This window comes from Poecile atricapillus, chromosome 2, assembly GCF_030490865.1.
Source record: "Poecile atricapillus isolate bPoeAtr1 chromosome 2, bPoeAtr1.hap1, whole genome shotgun sequence".
In the NCBI taxonomy this organism is placed as follows: Eukaryota; Metazoa; Chordata; class Aves; order Passeriformes; family Paridae; genus Poecile; species Poecile atricapillus.
The window spans coordinates 130,492,808-130,502,575 of record NC_081250.1 but is presented as its reverse complement, the minus strand read 5'-3'; the positions used below and the strand labels follow the sequence as shown (position 1 = coordinate 130,502,575).

Here is a 9,768-nt window from a genome sequence, read left to right as displayed (position 1 = left end):
GGAGAAGTATTCTGTAGGGTATTTCTACTGGAATTTAACTTAAAAAAAAATCAAGATTTTTGTTCATTACATATTAAATTATTACAAATCTGCATCCGAAGATTTCTACTAATAATATTGTATAAAACAATAGAGGGCTCCAATATATTTAATCAAAACCTGTAAAAATTCAAGGCAGATACTACATTAGTAGATTAAAAATAAATGTATCAGTAAGCATTTGATGTTGCATAGCACTTTATTTCCAGGTGACATGCTTGCTGTAGGAGGATCTTTAGGGAGAAAGTCACAGAGTTCAGTAATTCCATATGAAGCAGCTCACATTTTGCTGTTCATCCTCACACAAGTATGTCTCAACAGGCAGTCACAGTCAGCATGACATATGGATCCAGTCTGAGCAGGCTGCTTGTCCTCAAGAGCTGCGAGACTGTTTATGCTGCCCATCAAGACAGATATTTGAGCTATGCAGCACAGTCTTCCCTTGTCTTCTCAAAGGATAAAATGGTTTGTGTCCCAAACAATTCATACTTTCTGGACTTGGCTTTTATTAATTTTTTTTCCACAGAAAGAAAAAAAATTACAAGAGAAAAATATTTACTATGTATACATTATTTTCATAAAAAACTGTCCAAGACAACAAACAGGGTAAAAGGAATTGTATTCCTTAGACTTGTTATTAAATAGCTGCACACGGATAAGTCCATGTGCCATACACACTACTGCTAAATGTCACTGTTAACAAGTAAAGCACCACCAATAATTCTTCTGCATTATTGAAGTAAACAAGTTTGAAACTTTGAAAGGCATTAAACCTTCTGTCCCATCAAATAAATAGGTAACCTTAAACATCACTTGAAAGGCAGAAATACATTTAACTGTGCTGAAACCAAAACCATTGCCAGATTAATTACATGTAAACACATTGAGGTACAAAACAATTCAGAAGACCTTTAGGCATCACTAGCTCTGCATTTGGCATAGTTAGAGTGCAGCAACATAATGGCGATTGCTTTTTCAGCTGTACTGATGAAGTAGAAAAGATTATTAAGATAACACACAATATATGTCTTAGAATTTCCACTTTCTCCCCCTCTATAGTTAGGTTTTAAAAAGAGTATTAAAGCATGATTATGCAGATTTATGTTGAGGTACTATTTCACATGAAATATTGCTTGTGTTGGAATAAAATTCCGCTTCTCTTTCATCTCCAATACCACAGTACTCCGGAGTCCACCTGCCCATCAATATTTACCAGCCTTACAGATTCAATCACCATTACTGCTAAGAGAAGTTCCTCATTCCATCTCCAAAACACAATAGTAAAACAGACACCTGTAAATGCAAACACATCATGTGTGCACATGCCCACACACCCACAAGCACAGCCTACACTTTCTTCTGTTGGAGTTTTGGTTAAAGGACAGGTTATATGAAGTTTTAAGTAAGGATTGCAGGGTTACCTTACAATCCCTACAACCAGATGTTGCAGCTCCTTTTCTCGTGAATTGCATGGAAAAGCTGATGGTATGTCACAAGGTCTGGACACTTGAAGATGACTTAGTGAAAATAAGGTGATAAGAACAAGAACTGGTCCCTAGCCTCTACCTTTCAGTAAATAGTTATGCCACCAGAGCAAATAGCTGGAAGAATTTTCAATGCCTGTGAAACCTTTTGGCCATCTTTCTTCCACATTTGTGTATCTTCTCCTTATTCCCCATCCCCATGGAAAATGTATTTAAGATTGTGTTGTATTAAATTTTATCTCCATTTACTTTGGAAAAAAATTAATTATTTTTTAAATAAAATGAATAGAAGTTTATGCTCAAAAATACCTTTCCTTAGTCTCAAGCCCTGTCAAATCTGAGTTCAAGTATGTGGTAATTCAGGAAGTGAAAGAGCATTTTTTTAAGATTAAGACAAAACTGCGTATGTTAGTTTAGCTGTGGGTTGGTCAAACTTCTATTCCCAAGTTCAAGGATAACAGGTGGGTGCCTGAAAATACTATACAATTTATTCTTTCAAGGTAATTTTTCTGCATTTACTAAGATCAAGTATATCAGAAAGTGAAACTGAAGGAGGAAATAAGCCAGCAGAATAGTCACACAAATTGCTATGCAAATTCTCATTCTTCCCAGTGAACAGCTGTTAGATGGCTGGCACACATCCCAGCTGCACCACTTGGGCATCCTCGGAGGCTGGCATATTAAGACACAACAGAAACTCTAGAAATCAGAAGGACAGGAATTTAAAAAAAAATCTTCACAAAAAGAAACATGAATTGAGGTTTTTGTTTGTTTAATAAGAGCTTGCAAGGCACATGTTTCAACCAAATTGCAACATCTACAGCAAAGCAGATCAAAATTTGTAAAACTTTCCCACAACCCTTTCAGGGAGTTAAACCTGTGATCTGGCTGAAAACCAAGCCAGGGTTTTCTGCACAAGGCTGGCGTAATTATGCCCTACTGTTGTCCCACTGAGGGATATCACTGGAATTTAGTATTTTTCACAGAAGCTGGAGATTAGACAGCATTTTTGCTAGTCCATAGCTGGATAAGAAATTAATTCACTTTCTTTGTAAGATATGACTCTTTCATTCACTCATTTCAATTATGCCTTTTTACAGGAACAACCACAATGTTCTCCCAAATAAAAGGCTCCTTCTGTTACTTAAGGCTGCTGTGCCAACAGTGCTGCAATATAATTTTCTCTAATATAAAAAGCAAGGTAAAAATCTTAAATGATTCTCCTAAAGCAGAATCAATTGAAGTATCAAGAATACATCTTAAAAACTATGACAAAACTAATAGCAATAACTAAGTCACAGTTCAAATAAAGTTCAACTCGTTCATTTAAACATGTATAAAGGCCAATGTGCTACAAGACAGTTTTGTTTAGATGTATGGGTAGCCTCATTTGTGGTTTTCTTAATATGTGTGCTCTACATGTAGGTGTTCAAACTATATTCTATGTGGTAACACGCACAACATTACAGTAAAACTCAACAGGCAGTCAAGGACAGTTGAATGTTGCATCTTGGCATGGCAGTCTAAGGCATGAAGCCGTAAGCTCTGCGACCTCATCTACCCAAGTACAGTTGTAACCCTGAAGTTTGCACCTGGGATGCCTTATTGCTGATATGAAGTGATATTCATGAATTACTAACTTCAAGAGATTAAATGACCGACACACAGACATGTAATTCCTTGACAGTGACTCAAACAAACTTAAGTTGAAAAAGGAACTCTAAACTTACTTCCAAATACTACATCTATACCCACACATACAGAGGGAGTTCCTGCAGGCCTGCCATAGCTCAAGTTAATACACAAACTTCTGTTGGTATATGGTAATTGAGCAGTCTGAAACAGCCCAGTGCAGTAAAATATGCACTTGTGCATAAGCAAATAAATGCAGCCTGCACTCCAGCAGACACACAGGCCCACACTATCCCAAACACAATGCCTGTATGCCCAGAAAGGATATTTACTTGTAACTTGTAACTCAGTTATATGGATGTTTCTCAGTGACAGCATCCCATAATTCAATGGATTAATCTGAACATCGGTTTCAAACAAAATGCATAATTTTTGTCAAGACTTGTAGGCCTAAAAATATAACCGAAAGTAAAAACCAAATTACAGACATGTTGGCTTTTACAACAATAAAGCTTTTTTCCTTTAAATCACTCCAAAAGTGGTAACAGTTTAAAAAAATCTCAGAACTATGTGTCAGTGTAAAGTAAGCAAGTGTATCTGCATAAGCAGAGAAGAATCATGCACATACAACAACATGCTGCAGTTCCTAATAATTTCAGAGTTAAAATCTCCAATTGGCCATAAGGATTGTTTCGCAGCTTCCACTTGCAGAATGGTTTGCAGAATTTTCAGCTAAGGGTTCATCCTATTTTGCCATATCCTTCATTAAAGACATCTGTGCTCGAAAGGATCCTTCCCACATGCCTGATAGACTGATCTCTGGGCCAAGTGTTACATTAGTTTGTAACTGCAGGTAACTCCTAAGGGGTGAGCAACTTCTTCCAAAACTTAGCGCTGGCTTTTTGTCCAGTTACACCTACATTAAGCAATGCTACTGTTACCTTTTATTGGAGTTTCCACTCTCATCACTAGGTTTAAGCCCAGAGTTGTAACTAAAACATCATTCATTTTCTTGAAAGTCTATCAGCCAGCAACAAACAGAATGAACAGATAATTTGTTAAGAAAAGGAGTTGTAGAGGCAAAGAGGGTCATGTAACAAAGACAAATTTTAGAGGGAAGCAAAACTGCAGAGTACTTTCCCAAATTTTCAAGAATCTGTGTATTTGCATAATTGATATAAAAATAGCTATAAACATCTGTACCATTATTTATTAATGGTGGTGATTATAGTGTTTTAAATGACAGTTATGGCACTATCTTAATATACCTATTGCATAATAAGTTGAATGAAATGAGTATCACTCATCCCTACACACACACACACACACACACACACACACACACACACACACACACACACACACCCCAGCACACAGACAGGGTGAAACTGAAGTGCAGAAGTCTCAGTAGCAAACCTGGTTGTCCTGCTACACCTGCCTGAAAACAAGTATGGCATACTGTGGTATACTGGCCCATTCTGGTAGCTGCTAAGAAAGACACACTGATGCATACATACATACACACTTAAGTGTGGAAAAATGTTGAAAACAAGTTCTTTCCAAACTGAAGAGCTCAGCTTGTCAGCTCCTATTGTTAGGTCAATTCCTAGCATTTCCACCAACATGTCTCTGTAGACAACAGAGACAACACTGTAGAGATCAGTGCCTTAATCTGTGGAAGTGTTGTTTAAGTAAAATCTTCCTTATTTGATTTATACAAACTATATAACTACATGGAAGATGTATAAATGTGTATTTGATAAACACAGGAATGTTTACCATGGAAGACGGGAAGAATTAAAACAAAACAAATAGAAACCCCAGACCAAAAATCCAAACACTTACTTGAAAAGACTTGGGATAGTGATTGCTTTCCTGCTAAAAATTAAAAGCTATATGACTTAAATGAGCTCTTAAAATAATTTTGCTGTATTTACTGAAGTCTACGCATACCAACTCTCTAACACAAAAGTTAGAAATTTCATTTACATGAAGATTAAGATGATTTATAATGGGAAGAAAAATGTAAAAACATGGAAGACTGTAACACATTATAGAGCCTGTAAAACTGATAAATGTTCCCGTTTCCTTCAAGGATGGTGTATGTGTCTGCTGATCTGTAGATCAAAGAATTTCAGTTTGGTAGAATAAAACTGTCAGTACACTGCATGTGTGCACATCTATCTGCAAAAATAAACTTCCTTGCTCAAAAGGAACTTTTCCAACTGAAATTCATTCACAATCAATCCTCAGAAAGAAGCTTGCATGCTTTTTCATGACTGGAAGGATATCACAGTGTTGATTCTATATACAAAGTAGGATCTATTCCAGTATACTCGAGTGAAATAATTCACATATGGAGAATAGTTCATTTTGATTTCATGACAAAATCGTCCATATTTTGAGTAGGCATAGTTGTCACCTTCCTCACAAACCACCTGTCAGAAAGAAAAAGATCTAATTAGAGTAGTGAAGTGGTTACAGAATGTAATTCTGTACATTTAATTAACTTATGTATTTGGTAAATTTAATTTATGATAGACATTTAATTTCCACATTGTACAGTTCCAATAAACTGAAAACACATTCTCCTGTAATTTGTTTAACCACTTAAAACAGCCTTTGTGAATTAATTCCTTCGTTAAGGTAGCAGACATTAAAACTAGCTTATTTCATTCATATTATAAACAACAGCAGTGGAAATTATGCACATGCCCTGTTTACCCAGTAGTTCAAACCTGACCTGCACTGGGCATAGCAGTATGAAGGAAACAAAAATCTCAATTACCTTTCCCAGCCCAAGTAAATCTGACATACCTAATAAAGACCAAAGACACACAGACATCACCCTACAAATTCCAACCAATTGACTTGGAAGCAAACTGTGCGTTTTAGCATTTACTGTCTGATATCCCTGAAGAAATCCCTTCATTATTCGTTCTGATGGCACAAATTTACATGGTTTTAAAAAAAGGTGGTAGGACAAACTCAGGAAGAAAAATTTACCAGTGGCTGCCAAACACAAAGGTAATTGCCCTGAGCTATGGTCCTCCAGCAACAGACTGCTGGAAAACGTTTGTCTTTCCCTATCAGTAAAACTATGCTCTCAGCCAGTGTCAGAAACAAGATATTGGACTAGCACTACAGGATGTAGCACAAGCTAGAAAGTAGTACTTATCTTCTCAAACACAGCAATTCAAAACACATCCATAGATCTGTCAACACACTGTCTGTCCACTTTACTTTGGGAATAAGTAAATGCTGCAGTTGCAGTCTTCAAATACATATGCACTAGCTTGCACTACTTTGGAATGTCTTGATAATTTTCCAATATGACTTAAACAATTTTTGTTAGCAAGCAAATGGAGAGATTTGTTTAAAGCTTCCTGAGACAATGCACTTTATTAACTTTCCAGAACAAACTAAGTCATTTTTCTGAAAAAATCCCCAATACCCAAACCAACCACTCCCCCCAAAACAACAACAAAAGAACACAATAAAAAAACACAAGAAGGATTATGTGTGAGAGAGAAGTATGCAGGAAGCATGGAGATGAGAGATGCAGGGGTATGAGAGCATGGAATCCCGAAACTGTGGTTAATTGCTCTAGTGGAAATCCTGAGTATGAAGAGGAAACAGGATCTTATTCATACAAACACATATCTGAGAAGAAACTGAGAGGTAACGTGCAGATTAACACTGATGGAGGTTATTCATACACACACACTCTAATTATGGTACAGTGTATTGGATATATCCAGGAATAATCACAGCATACAATGATTTTAGCAGCAGGACAAGGAAAGAAATAATAGATTTCAGCAATGGTAAGGAACTTAATAGAAAAATGGAGACAATATCCTTCACAGATAAAGTAGTTAGGAAACCTAGAAGTGAAACTGACACCAGCTGTATATTCCTGGGGAAATATAAAGTAATCCCCTAAAAACACACCACTCCTATATCACTTAGATGTAACTGGTGACTCCCTCTTTCCTGTTGACCTGAGAATAAGCAATGAAACTTTCAGTGAGTTTAAGGCCACCCCCTGCCTTTCTGAAATCAAAATTTTTGCTGGGTTTTCAGGAAGCCAGTGAACAAGTGGTAGTGAGATCATCTTATAAACCCCATCTTAGCAGCAAGAGCATCACTACCAACATGCAGACAGAACATGTCAATGACTGAAGCAGCATTAATGGTGCTGAACCAATCTTTCTAGCAGATGTGGTTTAAACTATCTGTTGGTGTGCTAACCTATCTGCAAGGCTGAACTGAGTAGACTTGCATCCTCATCAGAACCAAAGAGTCTGTATTGAACTAAATGGCAGGCTGGTCCTCATCCCAGCCACAGTTTTAGGAGAACTGAGTTTATCCATATTAGAATTTCATCTTCAAAACTAGTAAAGAATGTCTTCTGAGGAAGGGCTTCACTGCTTTTGTAATAACCTCTTCATGTGTCAGTCTTGAACATTTATATGTAGTTAAATGGTACTTAATGATTGGCAGAAAAGCAGCACAGCTAGATACCTCCATGTGTTAGGAGGGATTAGGGCAGTTAATAGTATTAGGTAAGACTATAAGATTAAGAAAAAGACAATCCAAAACTTAACTGATCACTTTTAAAACTTGAGTCTTTGTCTACACATCAATTACAATAGGAAAAATAAGACCAGCATTATAAGATTTATTTTAAATTTAATTATTTATGCAAACATTCATTTTTTCTCAGCAATACTTACATGACCATTAGCAATATCCAACAGATCTTTAACTCTACATCCTCTTACAGGTCCCACTTCATTGCAAATTGAATCTTCAATTACCAGAAAGTTGGCTTTGTAAGATGTGAGTATCTTGTAAATATCCTCAGCTGACCTCTTTGAATAGATTTGATAAATCTATAAATTAAGAAAACATGTTCATGCAATGCAAAAATCAGTGATGACTTAAATACTGGGACACACACACACCCACAATGATGACCTATCTGCAACAACAAACTATATGTACACATCAAGCTATAAAAAGTTTGGTTTGGAAATCTCCAAAACAGTGAGGCAATGGCCAGCTGAATGGGAAGTATTTGTATTTGATGCTGGCAAGTTCTTATCTTACATACTTCAGGTGGCCTGAAAAGTCTTCAGAAATAATATTTTGATATTTATTTCTGTGCAGAGTGAAGCACTGGTAATCTACTTGATAATCCCTTCCATGTCTGCTGGACTCCTATGTCCTCCTTCCTTCTAATACATTTGATTTCTTTGCGTTACATTTGGGTGAAGAGGAAGACAGCTCCTGTAAGATGCCATATTTATGGAATTGGATACTCACATTCTCATTTCTTTTCAGAAGATCATCATCATTATACAAAGGCAAGCTCGACACCATCCATCCTGTACAGAGCTTAATCACACCCATGAGCTGTGGGCTGCCTGCAAACACTGCAGCCACAGGAGCCTGTCGTCTGCAAAAGCAACACCAACAAGCATGTCTGAGTACTGGATGCTCTCATCAAAACAACTTTATATACTGTGGGGTCTGTTAGGGTGCTGCAGAATGAACTGGAGTATGTGAAGGTATCATTGGGGGTCTCACTACAACTGGTGATGGTTTTGCTGTGGCAGTGCTTTCCTTGCCAGGGAAAGTGCAGATCTGCAGCAACATGGAGTTTGAAAAGAAGGGTTCCTGCTGGGGCAAGGGCTGATGGCTGTTCTCCCTTCCTTGCAATCCACCAAGCACCATTCAGAGTGGTCCTGGAATGGATCCAAGTATTGCTTTTCTGAATGGTTGCCAATTCATGACAAAAAAAGCTTGAGAGAGACAGTAGGTGGAAGGAGAAACAACATGATGTTATCTTGTAAGGGAAAGATTTGTGATTGTTGTAACTTGTTCTCTGCTATGTATTTCATATGTAATCTCCGATTATGTATTTCATAATCGATGAGAAAACAATGTCAGCATACAGAATAACGTCTACAGTAATGATATTTCTGGGTTTGGTATGATTTTTTGACTATTTGTATTTCTGTATTAGTGAAAGAAAACAGTCATTGTCACACTATTACAAGCTTTGGCAACTTCTGTAGAGAAAATTCAAATTAAATTTGTATTATCAAAGAGAAGATTTTGAGAAATAACATTGAATTAAAATTTCAATGTGGCTAGCTAAGTATATCCATAAGAAAAAAAAATCTTTATTTTCTTTAAAAATAAGAACAGCTGCTACAAATAAGGGTAGTCCAATTGCTCGTAGATGAGTGCATCTCAATGAAATTCACCATGATTAATTATGTACTTGAAGTATATGCAGACTAACATAAAAGCCATTAGGTACTTGGCATTATTCCACTTGCTGCCTTAAAGAGCTACAGCAGTGACAAACAACATACACTACTACAACAAGAAGAAATTGGCTGGAACACTAATTATCAGCCTTGCCTTTTGTGAAGATGAACAGATTGACATTAAAGACTACATAAATACAGAAAGTAATATTCTAAAAAATACAGTTAAAGCTAAGTTATCTGAACACAAGGGATCTAATTTTCAGAAAAGTGCAGTTCCTAATGACATAGTTTGAAGTCAAATTGAATGAGGCAGAATGCAATTCTGA

At 36.7% G+C, this 9,768-nt stretch overlaps 1 protein-coding gene across 10 annotated transcripts in view; it reads right to left on the bottom strand.

Moving 5' to 3' along the window:
* Positions 1–223: 223 nt before the first annotated feature.
* DPY19L4 (dpy-19 like 4) overlaps positions 224–9,768 on the bottom strand; it is a 32,642-nt gene continuing 23,097 nt past the window's right edge. For 2 of the 10 annotated variants that reach the window (XM_058831273.1, XM_058831272.1), the window contains 3 exons: positions 8,487–8,619; positions 7,895–8,053; positions 224–5,593 (listed from right to left, as the gene is read on the bottom strand). In XM_058831273.1, the coding sequence (XP_058687256.1) occupies positions 5,429–5,593; positions 7,895–8,053; positions 8,487–8,619 (457 nt within the window). In that variant the 3' untranslated portion in view covers positions 224–5,428. The remainder of the gene's footprint in view (positions 5,594–7,894; positions 8,054–8,486; positions 8,620–9,768) is intronic. The other 8 variants (XR_009276818.1, XR_009276820.1, XR_009276821.1 and 5 more) reach the window with 8 other exon arrangements.